We start from the raw sequence: 21,138 nt of genomic DNA on the forward strand, positions 1-21,138 counted from the left end.
ACCCACAGCCCTCTATTTTTCTAAGCTCCTTGTACCTGTCCAGGAGTCTCTTAAAAGACCCTATCGTGTCGACCTCCACCACTGTTGCCAGCAGCCCATTCCATGCACTTAACACTGTCTACGTAAAAAACTTACCCCTGTCATCTCCTCTGTACCTTCTTCCAAGCACCTTAAACTGTGCCCTCTCATGCTAGCTGTTTCAGCCCTGGGAAAAAGCTTCTGACTATCCACATGATCAATGCCTCTCATCATCTTGTACACCTCTATCAGGTCACATCTCACCTCCGTTGCTCCATGGAAAAAAAGTCGAGTTCACTCAACCTATTCTCATAAGTCATGCTCCCCAATCCAGGCAACATCCTTGTATATCTCCTCTGCACCTTTTCTATGGTTTCCACATCCTTCCTGTAGTGAGGCAACCAGAACTGAGCACAGTACTCCAAGTGGGGTCTGACTGGGGTCCTATATAGCTGCAACCTTACCTCTCGGCCCCTAAAATTAATCCCACAATTGATGAAGGCCAATGCACCGTATGCTTTCTTAACCAGAGTCAACCTGCTCAGCAGCTTTGAGTGTCCTGTGGACTCGGACCCCAAGATCCCTCTGATCTTCCGGACTGCCAAGAGTCTTACCATTAATACTATATTCTGTTATCATACTTGACCTATTAAAATGAACTACCTCACACTTATCTGGGTTGAACTCCATCTGTCACTTCTCAGCCCAGTTTTGCATCCTATCAATGTCCCGCTGTAACATCTGACAGCCCTCCACACTATCCACAACACCCCCAAACTTTGTTTCATCAGCAATTTGACTAACCCACCCCTCCACTTCCTCATCCAGGTCATTTATAAAAATCACAAAGAGCAGGGGTCACAGAACAGATCCCTGAGGCACACCACTGGTCACTGACCTCCATGCCAAATATGACCCGTCTACAACCATAGGCTTTATAGGATGAAATCGGATTGAGTGGAATTGTTTTCCTTTTTTTTTTTTGGAGAAGGCTGAGGGGAGACCTGATAGAGGAATTTACAATTATAAGAGGCATAAATAAGGAAGATAGCATGTTGTCCCAATGAAAGTTGTATCAAAAACTGGAGGGAATCGATTTAAGGTGAGAGGAAAGCAATTTAAAGGGGAGCCAAAGGATAAGCATTTTATACAGAGTCATTGATATCTGAAACTCGCACCAGAGGAAATGAGGGCATTAGATTCAATCGTGATCTTTAAGAGATACTTTATATTAGGCAGTCACTTGCATAAGTAAGACATAGAATGGTATAGATAATGCAGACATATGCAAATTGTGGAGATGGACAGAAAAAGTCAGCATGGATGCAGTTCTGTCTATACAACCATATGAACATATAAACTTTGGATACCATTTCAGAGGGTACAATTTATATTCCTGGTGTCTCATATCGGCCTAAAATAAGAAAAAGCTGTGGATTTTATTCCACCATGACAAACGTGGATGAAAGGAAAGGCTTTTATACGACAGAAATATCACTGATACCAGCTTTCTAACTTAGTTAACAATTTAAATATGCCAACTGGCATGGCATGTTTTGAACATATTAGCATGACAGTTATATTACCTTGAAAGAATGGCTGTCAATCATATCAGATGGTGCAAACTCACTGATGAGGGAGTCATTAGGGCAGTGGTGGTGGTGATGGTGATGGAAGAAGCAACGGTCCTTATAGGCAGAAAATAGCAATGCTTGCATGGAAATACAGAGGGATCTAAATGATCCATTGTATTAGTCAAAAAAAGTTGGTAGGTCCCACAAGTAATTAAGAAGGCAAGCAATATTTAGGCTGTTATAGCATGTCAGCTCATTTTTTTAAGAATAGAACGAGGTGTTAAAAAGAACACACCTGGAATACTGTGCACAGTTACCTAAAGTTGGATGTGCGGAGTATGTTTCCTGTGGTGAGGGAGTCTAAAATCAGAGGACACAGCCTCAGAATAGAGGGGTGTCATTTTAGAATGGAGATGAGGAATTTCTTTAGCTGGAGAGTGGTGAATCTGTGGAATTCTTTGCCACAAGCAGCTATGGAGGCCAAGTCTTTACTGAACATGTATTTAAGGCAGAGACTGATAGATTCTTGATTGGTCAGGGCATGAAGGGATACAGGGAGAAGACAGGAGATTGGGAGTAAGAAGAAAATTGGATCAGCCATGCTGAAATGGCGGAGCAGACGCGATGAGCCAAATGGCCCAATTCTGCTCCTATATAGAAAGATAGAAAGCCTACAGCACAATTCAGGCCCGTCGTCCCACGGTTGTGCAGAACATGTCCCTATCTTAGAAATTACTAGGCTTACCCATAGCCCTCTATTTTTCTAAGCTCCATGTACCTATCCAAAAGTCTCTTAAAAGACCCTATCGTATCCACTTCCACCAGCGTTGCTGGCAGCCCATTCCACTCACTCACCACTCTCTGCATAAAAAACGTACCCCTGATATCTCCTCTGTACCTACTCCCAAGCACCTTAAACCTGTGCCCTCTTGTGGTAGCCATTTCATCCCTGGGAAAAAAAGCCTCTGACTATCCACATGATCAATGCCCCTCATCATCTTATACACCTCTATCAGGTCATCTCTCATCCTCCCATATCTTATGTTCCCATGGTCTTATGGAATACTGTTGCACTGGAAGATGATTAAATGAAATTCATCATGATAACTGTTGGGAGGAGAGTGTTTTCCTGTCAAGAAAACGCATCTTGGGGTCAGCATTCATTGGCGTGTACAAGAATGAGGAATGAAATTAATCAAACGTATGAGATCCAAAGGGGCTTGACGGTGTTGAGCTGCTTTTGCTAGACGGAGGGCCATGAATAGAGGGAAATAGTTACAAGATAAGTAATTAAACACTGTGGTGTGTAGAAATTTCTTCGACCAATGGATTGGGAGTGGAGTCTAGAGAGTGTGGAAAAGATTTCACTCTAAGTAGTTCAGTTGGAGATACACAAATAGTTGAAGTACGGGGCAAATATGAGGAACTGGTATGGAAGAGGTATTGAGGCCAGGGCAGAACAGTCATGGACATATTGACTTCAGGGCCTAGCCCTGCTCCTTTATTCTTGTTTTCCTGGGGGATTGTTGACGTGATCCAGAATACACAGATTGAAAGGACAACAGAAACAAAATAAATAATAGATTTCTAAGCAACTGTCAATGAATACTTTGAAATTAGGGATTAAGCATTGTGGGACAATGGACAAAAGCAAGAAAGTGATTCCTCAACAGTTGGCCAAGGTATGAGGAGCCCGAATGCTGCGGAGTTCTTTAATTCTCCATGACCAAGTATGCAGTATCACTTTGTTGGAAGTGCGAAAAGTGACTCCTCATGTCATTAATGTTATAGGCATGAAGTAGTCAATACTTTGCATGTGCAGAAAACGAGTATCAGAGGGAGAACTCTGGTTCACTATTACCGTATTAGAAATAACTATATTGTATGTGTAAACATACCTGACTTATTTGTAAAATACTTCAGGATAAATTTATCTTCAATTCTTAATGGCTGTTTGTCATTAAAATGTCTCTGGACCATAGAAAGATATGCAGCAGAAGACGTCCATGGCCATATTTGACAATGTGGCTTTTGATTTATACTCACTGCACCTTTGGCCTCCATGTATTGTCCTTTTTCTAAATGTCTGAAGCCTACTCTTGAACTGCACTCTCTTTCTTTCTGGCCAAAACAAGTAGCCCTGAAAAGAAACATTCTTTCTTCGTAAACAACAGGAATTCTGCAGATGCTGGAAATTCAAGCAACACACATCAAAGTTGCTGGTGAACGCAGCAGGCCAGGCAGCATCTCTAGGAAGAGGCGCAGTCGACGTTTCAGGCCGAGACCCATTTCTACTTATCAACTACAGGCATTTTGATCATTTTTTGACCATCTTCCCTCCACACTAAATATAGTTTCATGATCAGAACACATTCACTTCACTCTCTCTGCTTGCAGAAGAATAGACTATAGGACCACAATAAGGCCCATTTGGCCCATCGAGCCTGATCTGTCATTTCATCATGGAAAATCCATTCTCCTCTCAACCTCATTGTCCTGCCTTCTCCCCATAATCTTTCATGCCTGGACTAATCAAGAACCTTTCAATATCTGCCTTAAATATACCCAATAACCTGACCTCCTCATCTCTGTTCTATTCTGAGGCTGTGCTCTTTGGTTCCACCATAGGAAAGATCCTCACCACATCCACTCTATCAAGGCCTTTGAAAATGTGGTAGATTTTAATGAGATCCCCCTTCATTCTTCTATGTTTCAGAGCCATCAATCATTCCTCATATGATAAGCCTTTCATTCCTGTAATCATTTTTGTGAACCTCCTTTGATCCCTCTCCAATGTCAGCATATCCTTTCTTAAATACTCCTGGATTCTCTGATGTCTCCCCATAGCCAAGTTGCCTTATCCCGGGAACGATGACAATAAATAGTTTTTTTTGCCCTTTTGTAAGGCTGTCGTATCCTCTTTAGAACAGCTCTCTGGGGTAAAGTACTGCGAAGAGTTACCACACTCAATGTAAAGACAACCCTTCCTATTTTATCCAAAGGGCCTGACCCATTAACAATAAGGCTATGCCTCCTTCAGTCATAGAGTCAGAATCATAGAAAAGTACAGCACAGAAACAAGAACTTTGGCCTATCTAGTCTGTGCAGAACACTTAAACTGTTTACTCAAATCAAACTGCATGAGGACCATAGCCCTCCATACCCCAACCATTCATGTCCCTATGCAAACTTCTTTTAAATGTTGAAATCAAGCTTATGTGCACCACTTGAGTTGGTAGCTCATTTCACACTCTCACAACCCTCTGAGTAAAAAAGTTTCTGCTCATGTTCCCCTTAAACTTGTTACCTTTCACCCTTAAGCCATGACCTCTGGTTGTAGTCCCAGCCAAAAGCCTTGTACTCACCTTATCTGTAAGTCTCATATATTTATATACCTCTATCAATTCTCCTCTCAATCTTCTACATTCTAAGTGTAACTCTCAGGCTCAGCCAGCATGAGTTCGTCTAGAGGATGACAACCTCTGGACCCGCCAAACTGAGAAATTGCGTTTGTGTGGATGCTGCCTGATGTGTTGCCTGGTTACAAATCAGCACCGCAAAATATCAGACAATACACCATATGCAATTAAATGATTGAACTTTATAAATCTTAATCTGAATATATAGTAAAGAAAATGAAAAGAACAAGGGCCCATTTTAAGGAAAAAAGTCAAAAGTGTACGTTGGAGCTCACTGATATGGCCGTTCATCAACCATCGATCTCCTCAGAGCGTCGTCGACCTTCGGACCCTCGCTCCCAGTCCACACCGTCCGCTCGTCTCCTAGCTTCCTCCACAGGCGTCTTCCTTCTTCTTCTCCCAATGACAAAAGACCGCGAAATCTCTCTTCCAGACTCAAAAGAAAGAACAACATCCCTCTCATTGGATAACATACATTCCAACGTCCCAGTTATCTCAAATCCTAACCCAAACATTGCTGCTACAGAGAAACCATTACATTAGCAGTGAAACCTTACAGTGTGTTACACTCTCCCCGTACCAAATTTAGTCATGTCCTCGTGACATTGAGATAATTCGCCAACCTTTCCTGCAAAACACAAAGCCCAATCCAGGTGTAAAAGGCAGTGACATAGCTCCCCAAAATGGTAGGGGTCACACTCTGTTACCCTGGTGTTACATAGGCCAGCCTATCCGGTGGTCTCCTAATTCTCTGAGACCTCCGCACCCTCCATCTAACTCTTCAGGTTCAGACACTATTGTGGATACTTTTGGTCTACCTGGCGGGGCCTCCACGATCTATCGCTCGTGCCCACCTGCAACTCGGAGCCCTCTATCCCGTGGCCAAACACCTGCTTCCTCCCCTGCAGAGTCCCGCTGTAACCCAGGATGCCTACAGATAGGCCTCCCACCGCTTCACCTTACTGAATGGGAGAAGGGCCACGAGTCTCTTCCTCAAGCAAAGGCAGCATATACCACACATCCAGGTCCTCATCCTCCGAATCAGTATTCCTCTCAGGGGTGGGGGCCGGCCTAACCTCACCCGCTGTGGGCCCTGCAGTCACCCCGCATTTCTGCAGACTCCTCTTATTAGGTGTAGGCTCCAAGTCAGGCTCTGGGTCTACCTGCACCTCTTGACCCAGGGGCAACAGGTGGTTCCAATGGAGAATCTTCGCAGGACTATTCCTATCCTCTGGTTTCACCTGGAAAACTTGGCATCTGACTCTCCAACACAAAGGATGTAGCTGCCCAGCGATCAGCCAACTTGTGCTTTCCAGGTAGCCCCAGATTCCTTATGAGGACTCTATCTCCCGGCAGGAGTTGGGAGAACCTCACCTTCTGATCATACCTCCTCTTATTTCCTTGATTCTGCTTGGCACCCGCGACCCCGGTTAATTCATAAGCCCTTTTCAGCTCTCTTCTCATGTCAGACACATACTTCAGATAGGTATTCGGTGGTAAGTCACCCTCGTCAGTCCAAAAACAAAGGTCATTGGGCAACCTCGCCTCACGCCCAAACATCAGATAATATGGCGAGTACCCAGTAGCTTCATTTCATGTGCAGTTATAACTGTGAACCAGATGCCCAATATGTTGACTCCACCTGCTCTCCTTGCTGATCTCCAGGGTCCCAAACATGTCCGGCGAGGTCTGATTAAACTTCTCTGGCTGGGGATCACCCTGCGGGTGATAGGGCGTGGTCCTTGACTTGTCGACTCCAAGCATGCCCAGTAACTCATGGATGAGTCTGCTCTCGAAATCCCATCCCTGATCACTATGTATCCACCTGGGAAGGCCGTAACAGATGAAATACTTCTCCCATAACACTTTTTCCACCGTAGACGCCTTCTGGTCCTTGGTAGGAAAAGCCTGAGTGTAGCTGGTGTAGTGGTCTGTGATAACTAAGACATTTGCCTTGTTGTTGGCATCGGGTTCTATTGACAGGAAATCCATACACATCCGGTTCAGAGGCCCTGCACTCTGCAAGTCTGACAAGGGACCTGCCCGCGTAGGCAGTGTCTTCTGCCGCATGCATCGAACGCACAACTTGCAATATTCTTCGACCTCCGATTTCATCCGGGGCCAGTAAAATCAGTCTCTGAGCAATCCATAGGTCTTTTCCACCCTCAAATGTCCAGAATAATCATGAAGTGACTTCAACACGATCCTCCAATACTTCTCGGGTAGAACCAGCTGGCAACAGCGTGGTCGGTCTGGGGGTGACGTGACCCAGTATAAGCTCTGGTTCTTCAACCTAGGCCATTCTCACAGTAATGGAGGCACCAACGCATGTTTCGTCTTCTCCACCTGAGCCATGTCTCCCTTTTCAACCACTGCTTAAATGATACCAATGCCTGGCTCATCCCGCTGAGCAGCTGCCACTTCCCCAGAACTCAATTCCAGCAGCTAATTGGTCTTCAGAGCAGTCAGACTAGAGTAATCTTGGGGAATGGCGTCATCAGAAGCTCCCAATTGATCCACCGCTCAATCCTGCCCCTCCTTTCCCTCTGCCTTCATGGTGATGGCAAACTGACACATGGCCTTCACCCCTAGGGCAGAACGCTGTCCCACTCCTTGACCCTGACCTCATGCACCCATCGGGACAAAGCATCAGCATCAACGTTCCTGCTTCCCGGACCGTACGTCAGGCTGACATCACAGGCAGACAACGCCGCCAACCACCAACGGCCTGTGGCATCCAGCTTTGCCAAGGTCAGGAGATAAGTTAGGGGGTCGTTGTCCGTCCTCACCTCAAACTTGGCCCCGTAGAGGTTGTCACTCAGCTTATCCACCACCGTCCATTTCAATGCCAGAAATTCCAACTTGTGCGTGGGGTAGACTCCAGCTGACAAACGCAACGGGCCTCAAACCGGTGACCTTGTCCTGATACAGGATGCCCCTTAAACATTTTCGGCTGGCATCCATGTGCAGTACATACGGCAATTGGGGGTCCGCAAAAGCCAGAACCGGTGTCTGGGTCAGCAGCTCCTTCAGCGCCTGAATGGCCTCCTCACATTTTGCATCCCACCTTGGTCCAAAGGGATCCTATGGGCTAAGAAACTCTCCACCCTCCTGTCCTTTTTTCTCACTCCATTTCTTCCTCAAGGGAGGGTAACCACACAGACTCTAATTCAATGGGTGACTCACTTTCGAGTATCCTTTCACAAACCTCCGATGGTAACCACAGAACCCAAGAATGAGCACAGAGCGCTCACAGTCTGGGGCCTTGGCCAGGTGGTAACCGCCTCGATCTTAGCTAGGTCTGTAGCTACCCCATTCCGTGGGACTATGTGCCCAACGTAGCTAACAGACGTTTGGCAGAACTGTCACTTGTCCATGGAAAGTTTTAACCCTTCAGCTTTCAGCGGCCCCAATCCTTCAGTAGACTCACTTCATGTTCTTCCAAGGTGGATCTATGAGGTCATCCAGATATATCAATACCTCAAGCAAGTTCATATCCCCCACCATCTTCTCCATGACCCACTGGAAGGTTGCAGGAGCTCCCAAGATGCCCTGGGGCATCTTTTCGAACTGGAAAAATCCCAGGGGACATATAAATGCCGTTTTCTTTTTGTCAGCCTCACTCATGGGGATCTGGTAATATCCACTCCTCAAGTCCAGCACACTGAACCACTTCACACCACTCAGGCAGGCCAGCGCATCTTCAATCCTCAGGGCTGTATACTGGTCAGGGATGGTGCACCTATTCAGAGTCCTATAGTCCACATAGTCCACACATGTACGTACCTTCCAATTCTTCTTTCGGGCCACTACTATTGGGGACGCATGGGGGCTTCAGGACTCGGTGATGACCCCAGCTTCCTTCAACTTACACAAATGCTGCCGAACGTCCTCCACCTCTGCAGGGGCCAGTCGCCGCGACCTTTCTCTGAATGGGGTATCCTCAGTCACCCAGATAGTGTGATGCGTGCCCTTGGAGCAACCTACATCAAACTCTTCAGTGGAAAAGACACCTTCCAGTTTCAACATCTTCTCTACCAACTTCCTCTTCCAACCCACAGGAACTGGGGAGTCCCCGAAGTTGATTGACTCAGTGGTCAACTTCCCCCTTTTTCTAGTAGTTTCTCACCAGCTTGTTTCACAGGGACAGTAGATATTACCGTCAATGGGAACAAATGCACAGGGGCATCCCCCGCTTGAAGGTGACCTCGCTCTTCGTAGTGTTCCTGTCAATCATTACCATCCTGCTCGCCTGTACAGCCTGGGCCTTCTGCAGCTCGGGCCTCACCAGTACCCCGGCAGGAAATCCCGACTCCCCCTTGAGCTTCTTCTTCTTCTATTTCCGGCTGTTTAGAAGCATCTAGGCGTATTACAGCCCGCCGCAGGATGTATAAATAATTATAGAACTTCAAGGAACTCAAATTCTTGAATACAATCTAGTCTCACGTATAAACTGAATAACAGACTCTTCAATCAGATGTTGATTCTCTTGATGGCCAAACAAAGATTTAATAGAAAACCAAAATAAATTTAAGCCAGATAGCCTCTTGAACAACATGCTTCTTTCAATTTTGTGTCGATTACAGTTCAGCAAAACATGCTGGACTGTCTCTGGACTACCACAGTCACATAATCCAGTAGGATGTTTTCCTATACTGTAATCTTTAAATAATAATTTAGCCCACAATGCCCCAACCTAAGTCTTGTTAATTTCACCATATCTCTAGGACATAAAAGGTAACAGTCTGAGAACTTTTTAACTAGTGGGTGACTAGAAAAATAATGCCTGCCCCTTAATTCATTTTTCCAATCCTCCTGCCACTTCTTCTCTATACCTTTTTAATCCTACTTCTCAATTCTGCTCTGCCTAGGGGAACTCTAATTTCTACTTGCCTGCTGTGTAAGGAAGACTTTGCAATGCCATCCACAATTTCATTTCCCTCCACCCCAGCATGCCCAGGTATCCATGAAAATCCAACTGCACAACCCATCTTCCCTACTCTAAACAACACTAAGAGAATCTCAATAACTATGTCAGGACGAGCTTTTGATTTACTCCCTTTTATGGACTCTAAGGCAGCAGCAGAATCTGAACAGATGATAACCCTACGTGGTTGAGAGTCTTCTATCCACCATAAGGCCCAGAGGATTGCTAATAATTCTGTTGCAAAGACAGAAACACCATCTGAAACCTGGTGACCAATCTTACCTCCAAGTTGAGACAGATACATCCCAAATCCTGCCCTACTGCTCTCTGGGTCCACTGTGCCATCAGTAAAAATCTTCAGATAAGATCCCGATTTATTATTTAAATATTCATTTGTGATCAACGCTGATGAAATTGCACTGCTTCCTTTAAGCTGAGGAAGGAGGAACAGGTCTACTTCTGGTTCTGGAAAAAGCCAAAAAGGGACGGGTGGCAAGCAAATGTGGTCAACTACATCTTCCCCAGTCAGTTTCAATTTCACAGCCCAGTTATTAACCAAATCTAAAAATGGGTATCTTTTAATTTTACTTTGGCACTCCGACTTCCCCTGCAAAAGACACTTTGATGGACAGCTGTGATTGAATCCATTTAGTTTTACCCAATACTGCAGGCCCAGCTGAATTCACCTTAAATTCAGGGGCACTTCTCCCATCTCCACACATAATGCCGGAACTGATGTTCTAAAAGCTCCACAACAGAGTCTAAGTGCTTTAGACTGCACAGTGTCTAGTTTTCCAAGCACTGCTGTAGCAGCAGAACCATAAGCAACACAACCATAATCTATAACTGATCTAATCATAGCTAGATATATTAAGTACATAGTTTCCCACCTTGCTCCCCAGTCGCATCCAGCAATACTTCTCATAACATTTAAAACTTTCTCACACTTTCCAATTGTTTTATCTATATGAACCCTCCAAGTAAGTCTTTCATCAAACCAGACACCTAAAAACTTGAATACCTTGACTTTTTCTAGTGGAGAATCATATAGACAGAATTCACAATCAGGAATCTTTCTTCTAAAGCCAAAAATCATATATTTGGACTTAAAAGCAGAAATCCTGAAACCCCATTTATTAGTCCAGTTTTCAACTGAGCTTAAAGCCTTTTGTCCCTGCCTTAATATATACTTGATATTTCTTCCTCTTTTCCAGATTGCACCATCATCTGCAAACCATGATTTGCCAAATCCTGTCCCTACCTGATCAAAGATATCATGTATCACGACATTAAAAAGAACTGGACTAATGACACTTCCTTAAGGGGTACCATTACCTATTTTAACTGACTTGGAGCTTATTCCACCTATTCTTACTTGAATTGTCCTTTCCTTAAGGAAATCTTTGATACAATTAAACATTCTACCTCTAATTCCCGCATCATAGAGTTTAATTAATAAGCCATCCCTCCATAGTGAGTAATATGCTCTTTCAATATCTAAAAATACACTTACCATTACTTCTCTATTTTGAAATGCTTTTTTAATATCATGATCTAAAAGAGCAACAGATTCCATTGTTGATCTTCCAGTTCTAAAACTATTTTGATAGGCAGCAAAGTGTCCCTTATTTTCCAAAAAATAAACAAGTCTGTTGATGACCGTTCGTTCCATAATTTTACAAAGCACTGACGTTAAAGCTGTAGGCCGATACGAACTAGGACTAGACACGTCCTTACCTGGCTTTAAAACTGGAACTACCACTGCATGTTTCTATTCTACTGGTAGTTTTCCTTCTTTCCACACTGAATTAAACAATGCTAGAATTTCTATTAATACAGAGTCATCTAAATGCTTAAGCAATTCATAACACAGTCCATCCCTACCAGGAGAAATGTTTGAACCTGCTTGGACAGCTTCCTGCAATTCCTGAAGGGAGAAAAACATATTTATGGAGGTATTATCATCCAAACTCCTATCCAATTTCCAACTTTCCTTCCTTTCTCAAATCACCTAACTCTCCACAACTGTGTAACGCTTGGAACACCTCTACAAACATATCACCCTTTTCCTTATTGGTTACAGCTTCAATATCTCTTTCCAGCAAAGCTGGGATAGATGGTTTCTTATATATCCCTGACATTCTGTGAATGATTGTCCATAGCTGCTTTGTAGGTGTCTCAGGGCTCAGGGTTCCACAAAATCTTCTCCAACTATCCCTCTTTGCATTTTTAATTACTCTCCTTTCTACTGCTCTTTCCTTTTTATACTCCATAACATTATCTAACACTGGGTGCTTTCCTAATTTCCTATAAGTTCTATTTCTGTTTCTTACTGCTATATCACAATTTTTATTCCACCACAGAACTAATGCTCGAGCCTTGAGTACATTCCGTAGTGGAATAGTCAACTGAGCAACTTTATGAATTATAGTATAGAGGGATTTATTCCAATCGTCTATGGACCCCTCACTATTAATCTCTTCTATTATATCCACAACTTTCTCCTGATACTCAACCCAATGGGCCAAAGAAAAATTATACCTAGCAGACCTCTCCTACTATCACATTTCTACCAAATCTACATAATATAGGATAGTGATCACTTCCCAGTGTGCATCTGTCCTTCACATCCCATTCCCCAACCCCAGCAAAGTTTGAGGAAGTGATAGATAAGTCTAAGTGACTACAAGTATTCTTTACAATATTAAATCTTGTAGGCCTTCTGTCATTTAGCAGTACCATGTTGTATTTATCTAGAAACTCCTCTATTATCACTCCATTACTATCTTTACTTTCACTACCCCATATAGGATTATGGGCATTGAAATCTCCAACCCAGATTACTGGGGATCTTACCTTATTCATAATTTCATCCAATTCTGATAACATCATATTACCTGGATTATAAAAGGTAATCAAAGTTATTTGACCACGAGAGCTCCAAACCTCCACAGCCACAATTTCAAGGTTAGATTTAAAATCAAGTCTTCTAAACTGGAGCCCTGTTTTTATGAAAGTTGCACACCCTCCACCAGATTTACCCATTCTGTCAGCTCTCAAGCTATCATATCCAGGGATCACAAAATCTAAATGAGGCTTTAACCATGTCTCCTGTATACAGATCAAATCAGGCTTGTCTTTAAAAGTTCCAACAGATCTTTTTAATTCTTGACCATTTGCAGATAAACTTCTTGCATTCCATTGTAATATTAAAAACATCCAAATTCTAATTATTTGCCTCTTCATCCACATAAAGCTCCTCTGTACTCTCTGATCCCGACAGCTGGGAAGTATTTAGTGATTGTTTGTCTGTCATATACTCACGTAATTTTTCCGGTGAAATCTGTTTTATATCAAGGAATCTCTCTGCAGCCCAACAAATACTTTTATATCTGACCTCTCAGCTGTAGTTTTAGCCCTGACCAGTACATCAACAACAAACACCAAAAAAGACTCTTTAATCATCAACAACATGCCTGAAGGATCCATAGTTGGAGAACTCAAAATGAACTGACTCCCCGTCATTCCAATCTTTTTTATACTTATCCTTTGCTCTCTATCAACTTTCTTTACTGCTTCAACATGATATATTTTGTTGGATACTAACATCCTGAATCTGCTTTGCCGTACTGAAATACTCACATCCTCTGAACGCCGCTATATGGTCCCCTCCACAGTTACTGCATTTAGGCACCGCTGCCTTATTTGCTTTAATATCATGATCCTCTCCACATTTCATACATCTTCTTTTACCTCGACATGAACCAGCAACGTTTCCAACTCTCTGGCAATTGTAACAGCGTAAGGGAGGCCTAATGTATTCTCTAACCTGATAAGACATGCACCCAAGATAGACTTTCGTTGGAAGAACATCACCTGCAAAAACCAGAAGAACAGGAGAATCCCAATTACCACCTTCTCTCGATTTTAATTGTTTGGCTTCAATCACTTGACCACCTTTAATATTGTCTTAAACTTCCTTTTCAGTCATGCCAGACCAAATACCATACACTACCCTCTTAACTCCCTCCTTTCTTTCGGAGTAATTCACTCCACTTTCACAACCAATTTTCCCACCATTTTAGCACTGTTATATTGGCCAATATCTTTGCAACAAATTTTCAGCAATCCATTAAACAAAATCTTGGCCTGGAATCCTTTATTTGGTTCTCTAATACTGCTGCCATTTTCAAAGGATTAAGGGCTCTACATCCTTCTTCTCCTTCCTTCTGACCTTTAATTTTATACAGAACTATAAATTCCTCCAATTTACCCATTTTCCTCAATTTGCTGTCCCCCATTACTTCAGGTCTTTCACTTGATGCACCACTTTTTTTGGCTACCCTTACTTCTGGAGTATTCCACAGTCTCCCCCTCTCCCTTTTGCAGCCATAGGCTACAAACTAACCCTTTCCAAACTACTAGGCTCCTCCACCCTAAAGTCCCCACCCACTCAATCAACAGCCACAAATGAGCAGCAGCAGCCTCCCCCTTGAGCTCTTCCTGAGCGTCCACTAAGAGGGCCTCCCCCTCGGGTATTCCGGAAAATGTGGGGGTCCCCATCACTCTTGCTACTTCCACGGGCCGGACCACCAGTGGCTTCGACTGGGTGAACCACACAGACCCTCGTTTAAATTCGGTACCCGGCCCAATGCAGCCACGCACTTCCTTAAAAGCAGCTCGAAACACCGGGTGCATGGACAGTGTTCCCAGAAAGCTCTCCCCAGCTTTCTCCTTGCAGGACCCCATAAGCTTCCTCACAAGAGGGGTGTTGGTTCCCAGCAGAATTGAAACGCCGCCCTTCTCACTGGGGTCTGGACAAACCAGTACTAATATATCAAGGACCTCGGACACTCCCACATCGGCCTCCAAGAATTCCAACTTCACTGACAAATAACCATCGTCTGGATAATCACTGGCACTGAGACCCCAGAGCTCCAATGCATTGAATGGCATCAAGGGTAAATGCTTCAGATACCGGTGGTAAAACGAACGTTACAACAACGTGACCTGCAACCCCGTGTCAAGTATGGCTTTAGCATAAATACCCTCTATCCGTAGCGACACACTGGAGCATGGTCCCACCAAGCCGTCAGGAATAAGGCCTTTCACTTCTGGGGGTTCCTTGATATATTGCTGGGAACGTGTTCCCCCAGAGACACCAGGCCGTTCTCTCACTGTGTCTCCTCCAAGTTTCCCGACACCTCTCCCTGCTCAGGCACCCGGGGGCTCACTCTCCGAGGGGCTTCCTGCCGCTCACATTCCCACCTGAAGTGGCCCTCTTCACGCTAGTTATAGCAGATGATACCAGCCGCTCCCCTTCGCACGGAAACCCGGCCACCGACAACCCTCTGCGCAGTGCGTCCCCTGGTGGGGTCCCTCTCTCTACACGTCCTGTCATACTGGGGGTCCACCCGCGCTGTTAACACCTGGGACATCTCAGTTCTCAGCTCTGCCACAAAGGAGGGAGGGGTGAGTCTCACAGGACTGTCCGAAACATCATGCAATCATGTCCTGGGACTGGGTGCCCTTGGCTATCTGGTCCATTCTTAACTTATCCACCTCAGCCTTCTGAATGACCCCCCTGCGCCGCAAACAATTTAGCTACCTCTCTAGCCGAAAAAAAATACGCGGAACTCTTTCTTCTCCTGACACATGTTCTGAAACCCCGCCATGAGCTCCAGTGGGCCCCTAGTCGTATCGAAAGCGTTCTCCAGTGCATCTAGATACTGGGCGAGGGTAGCGGAGGTTGGCGAGTCTTCACAACTCTTACTAAGTCAGCCGCCAAGCCCTTCAAACTCAACTAATCTCTCAACACACATCAAAGTTGCTGGTGAACGCAGCAGGCCAGGCAGCAACTGTAGGAAGAGGTGCAGTTGACGTTTCAGGCCGAGACCCTTCGTCAGGACTAACCAATCTCTGTCGCTTTACGTCTTCACAGCACTGCCACTCACTTAACAACTGAGAGGTCTGCACCACCCACGTCTCATACTCCTCTTCCCCCTCGGGGGTGGGCGTTATTCCAGAGAACATTCTTAGCTTCCTGAGGGGGCCCTCTGCCTGTGCATTGGGCCACTCGTTCGCCAGGGATGTAAGGACTGATGCCAACTCGGAACTCTCACTCTTCACTGGGAGACGGGGACAAATTAGACTTTCCAAGTCCGAGCACACTTTCCCCCACTCCTCAGAAACAATAGAACTCTGTCTTTGAAGTCTCCGCCCCCAGCTACGGGAAACTCGACTTGTGACTCAGCCCGCTCGGCTCCCTTCTCTTCCTCCGTGACAGTACGGACAGGCCGTGGCCCCGCCTCTCCTGGGACGCTGGCAGTCCCACCGCCGTTATGTCAGCGCTAGTCTGAACTAAGACAAGTTCTGAACCCGCCACTTTATCAGAACTCCGCGCTACGATCTCAACATTGCCAAAGCTTTAACCGTACTCAAAAATCGAATTAACAATTCATCCGGGATACGAATATCCATCCCACTCAACACGCACGCATTAGTTACCGGTAACCTCACGGAGGCGCACCGCCGCTCCTCCCCCCGGGGGCATCCATACCAGCATAGATTTAAACACACAGTCCACTGGTTCAACGTTCAGGGAATCACACAGCATTCAACGGAATCAATCCCAAACATAGCCCCCACAGTTGTAACTCTCAGGCTCGACCAGCTGGCGTTCGTCTAGGGGACGACAACTTCTGGCCCCGCCAACCTGAGAAATCTCGTTTGTGTGGATGCTGCCTGATGTGTTGCCCGGTTACAAATCAGCACTGTAAAATATCAGACAGTACACCATATGCAATTAAATGATTGAACTTTATAAATCTTAATCTGAATATAGGGTTAGTAAAGAAAATAAAAAGAAAAAGGGTCCATTTTAAGGAAAAAAAGTCAAAAGTGCACGTTGGAGCTCACTGATACGGCCGTTCATCAACCATCGACCTCCTCCGAGCGTCGCCGACCTTCAGACCCTCGCTCCCAGTCCACTCAGTCCGGTCATCTCCTACCTAGTTCCCTCCACACCTGTCTTCCTTCTTCTCTAGCTGACAAAAGACCGCACGAATCTCTCTTCAAGACTCACAAGAAAGAACAACATCCCTTTCGTTGGATAACATACATTCCAAAGTCCCAGTTATTTCCAGTCATAACCCAAACATTGCTGCTACAGAGAAACCATTACATGGTTTAGCGGTGAAACATTACAGAGAGGCTATCATATTAGCAGTGAAATCTTACACCGTGTTACATAAGGAATAAAGTCCTAACCTATTCAATCCTTCCTTATGACCACAATACCTTAAGACATAGGAGCAGAATTAGGCCATCTGGCCCATCGAGTTTGTTCTGTCATGGCATAGCCGTCTCTATTTCCTGAGGAGACTGAGGTCCTTTAACATCTGCCGGACGATGCTGAGGATGTTCTACGAGTCTGTGGTGGCCAGTGCTATCATGTTTGCTGTTGTGTGCTGGGGCAGCAGGCTGAGGGTAGCAGACACCAACAGAATCAACAAACTCATTTGTAAGGCCAGTGATGTTGTGGGGATGGAACTGGACTCTCTCACGGTGGTGTCTGAAAAGAGGATGCTGTCCAAGTTGCATGCCATCTTGGTCAATGTCTCCCATCCACTACATAATGTACTGGGTGGGCACAGGAGTACATTCAGCCAGAGAATCATTCCGCCAAGATGCAGCACTGAGCATCATAGGAAGTCATTCCTGCCTGTGGCCATCAAACTTTACAACTCCTCCCTTGGAGGGTCAGACATCCTGAGCCAATAGGCTGGACCTGGACTTATTTCATAATTTACCGGCATAATTTACATATTACTATTTAACTATTTATGGTTCTATTACTATTTATTATTTATGGAGCAACTGTAACAAAAAACAATTTTCCCCGGGATTAATAAAGTATGACTATGACTTTGACCAACTCAAGTCCTCCAGACCCGGCAACATCCTCGTAAATTTTCTCTGTACTTTTTCAACTTTAGTTAAATCTTTCCTGTAAGCAGATGGCCAAAACTGTACACAGCACTCCAAATTAGGCCTCACTAATGCTTCAGTCAACTTCAACATTACATCCCAGCTTCTGTACTGAATACTTTGACTTATGAAGGTTAAAAGGTTTCTTTATGACCCTATCTAACTGTGATGCCACTTTCAATGAATTATGGACCTCTATTCCCAGATCACTTTGTTCTACCACACTTTGCAGTGCCCTATGTTCACTGTGTAAGACCTATCCCGGCTGGTCCTACTGAACTGCAGCACCTCGAATTTGTCTGCATTAAATTCCATTTGCCATTTTTTAAGCTGGTCAAGATCCCGCTGCCAGCCATGATAACCTTCCTTGCTGTCCACTACACCCGTTATCTTGGTGTCATACACACATTTGCTGCTTACACCTATGAGAAGTGCATCCAGCTGCAGCTTCTAACATTCTGCATTAAGGAGTTGAAACTGAAACTGGATGATCTCTGGATAATTCAGGAGGCTGAGGACGTGATAGATAGGACATATAGAGAGTAGATAGCACTCAAGGTGCATGACACAGGAAGCTGGGTGACAGTCAGGAAGGCGAAAGGGGTTAAACTCCCAATACAGAGTACCCCTGTAGCCATTCTCCCTCAACAACTGTATATAACTTTGGAAACTTCGGGGGAAGGAGGGGATGACCTAACAGAGGAAAGTCTTGGTCAGGTCTCTGGCACTGAGTTGAAATCTGTGACTTAGTGGGCAGAAGGAGCTGAGGCGAGCTGTGTTGATAGAGATTCATTGGTTAGGGGAACAGAAAGGCGGTTCTGTGGACGAGATTCCTGGATAGTATGTTGCCTCTCGGGTGCCATCGTCTGGGATATCTCAGATCGAGTCCTCAGCATTCTTAAGTGGGAGGTGAACAGCCAGAGGTGGTGGTCCACGTAGGTACCAATGACATGGGTAGGACGAGTGCTGAGAATCTGCAAAGTTAGTTTAGGGAGTTCAGTGCTAAGAAAAAGGGAAGGACCTACAGGGTTGTGATTTCAGGATTGCTACCCATGCCACATTCTAGTGAGGCCAGAAATGGGAAGATTATGCAGTTTAACATGTGGATAAGGAATTGGTGTAGGAGGGAGAGCATAACATTTTTGGATCATTGGGCTCTTTTCCAGGGAAGGTGGGACCAGTACACAAGAGACAGTTTGTACCTGAACCGGAAGGAGACCAGTATCCTGGTGGGAAGGGTTGCTAGTGCTGCACAGTTTCAAGGAAACCATTTTTCTAGCCTTCCCTATCAACTTCTCTCAGAATGACCCCTTATCCTCTGACTCTGGTGCATAGACTTCAGCCATTTTGTTACAGCTGATTATAAAACATTGCTAAAATGTATTTTGACCTTGGAATTCACAAATAAACTCTAAACTTTGTTTATTTTTGAGACGCCCATAGATCTGATGAGTGATTTGAATAATACTTCAAAGCCAGGATGTAATGTTGAGACTTTACAAAGCACTGGTGAGGCCTCACTTGCAGCATTGTGAGTAGGTTTGGGCCTCTTATCTTAGAAAGGATGTGCTGAAACTGGAGCGGGTTCAAAGAGGTTCACAAAAATTATTCCAGGATTGAATGACTTGTCATATGAAGAGTGTTTGATAGTTCTGGGCCTGTATTCTATCAACCACAGAAGAATGAGGGGTGACCTCATTGAAACCTATCGAATGGTGAAAGGCCTTGATAGAATGGATGTGCAGAAGATGTTTTCTATGATGGGAGATTCTAAGACCAGAAAACACAGCCTTAGAATTTTAGGAACTGAGATAAGGAGGAATTTTTTTTGCCAGAGTGGTAAATCTGTGGAATTCTTTGCCTCAGGAAGCTGTGGGGACCATGCCTTTATGTATATTTAAAGCAGAGGTTGATAGGTTCTTGATTGGTCAGGACATGAGGAAGAAGGCTGGAGATTAGGGCTGAGAGGAAAATTGGATCAGCCATGATGAAATGGCGGAGCAGATGCAATGGGCCAGATGGCCTAATTCTGCTCCTATATCTTATGGTCTTATGGTCTTTACCTACAACTAATTTCAATATTTCTGAACAACACTGTTGTTAGAGTGAAATTTATTTATTTATGATTGCTTTACATTAGGTATAATTTTGTTGGAAGCACCTTTGATGTTTTATTGATATCTGATGGATCATGTGATCCAGCGACACAGAACGTGGCAGTGCACCAACTATATTTATATAGCGCCTTTAATGTGACAAATCTCTTCCAAGACAAGAAAGCAGATTTTAAGGCTAATCAACAGTGACTATTAAGGGGTTTTAGACAATGTCTTAACAGGGGAGGAAAGTGTGGATTGGATGAGGAGCTACACAAGTTACGGCTTCGTGTTTCATTAAGACATAGAAAAGGTAATTCAGCCCTTCAAATCTATGCCAGTTCTTACAGCAATCCCACTTATTCTCTGGAACATAATCTCTCTCATTTACAACTAATTTTTCTACTGCTTACTTATGGTATAGTTAATTTATGGTAGCTACTTAGTCTACCACCAGGAAGACTTTGGGATGTGCAAGGAAATGGGCGCAGTCATAGGAAAGCAATGCAGTCACGGGGAGATCATGTAACATCTACACAAACAGCACTGGAGATCAGGATCAATCCAGATCAATTGTAAGGCAATTGTACTATCTGCAGCACTGCCGTAATTAGCTGCATGACTTTTAATGAAGGACAAATGTAATTGGGAGATAGCCAAGAGGTGGAAATCGTAGAACCACAGTTATCTTGTATATCTCTGTAACGTATCTAAGTTTGCTGATGATATGAAACTAAGTCGGAGGTCGCGCAGAAATTTAATTAGATACAAACATGAGTAATCACTGAGTTAATGTGTGGGAGGTGAAATGTGGGACTATGTGAGGTTAACTATGTCATAAACATGAGAGATTCTGCAGATGCTGGGAATCCAGAGTGAAATATACAAAATGCTGGAGGAACTCAGCAGGTCAGGCAACATCTGCAGAAATGAACCAAGAGTCAATGTTTCAGGCTGAGACCCTTCACCAGGACTAGACACATTAGAAAAAGAAGTCTTTGCATCAGTCTTCACTGTGGAAAATACAAACAGTATGCCAGATGTTGTAGTGTGTGAAGGAAGAGAAGTGGGTGCAGTTACTATGAAAAGGGAGAATGTGCTTAGAAACAGAAAGA

At 44.4% G+C, this 21,138-nt stretch overlaps 1 protein-coding gene across 1 annotated transcript in view; it reads left to right on the forward strand.

The window, feature by feature from the left end:
- Positions 1–8,224: 8,224 nt before the first annotated feature.
- The window catches only part of LOC134346457 (uncharacterized), a 28,119-nt gene continuing 15,205 nt past the window's right edge, over positions 8,225–21,138 (forward strand). The window contains exons 1-2 of the mRNA XM_063047826.1: positions 8,225–8,310; positions 15,157–15,308. Of these exons, the coding sequence (XP_062903896.1) occupies positions 8,225–8,310; positions 15,157–15,308 (238 nt within the window). The remainder of the gene's footprint in view (positions 8,311–15,156; positions 15,309–21,138) is intronic.

The sequence above is a fragment of the Mobula hypostoma genome, chromosome 5, assembly GCF_963921235.1.
Source record: "Mobula hypostoma chromosome 5, sMobHyp1.1, whole genome shotgun sequence".
Lineage (NCBI taxonomy): Eukaryota > Metazoa > Chordata > Chondrichthyes > Myliobatiformes > Myliobatidae > Mobula > Mobula hypostoma.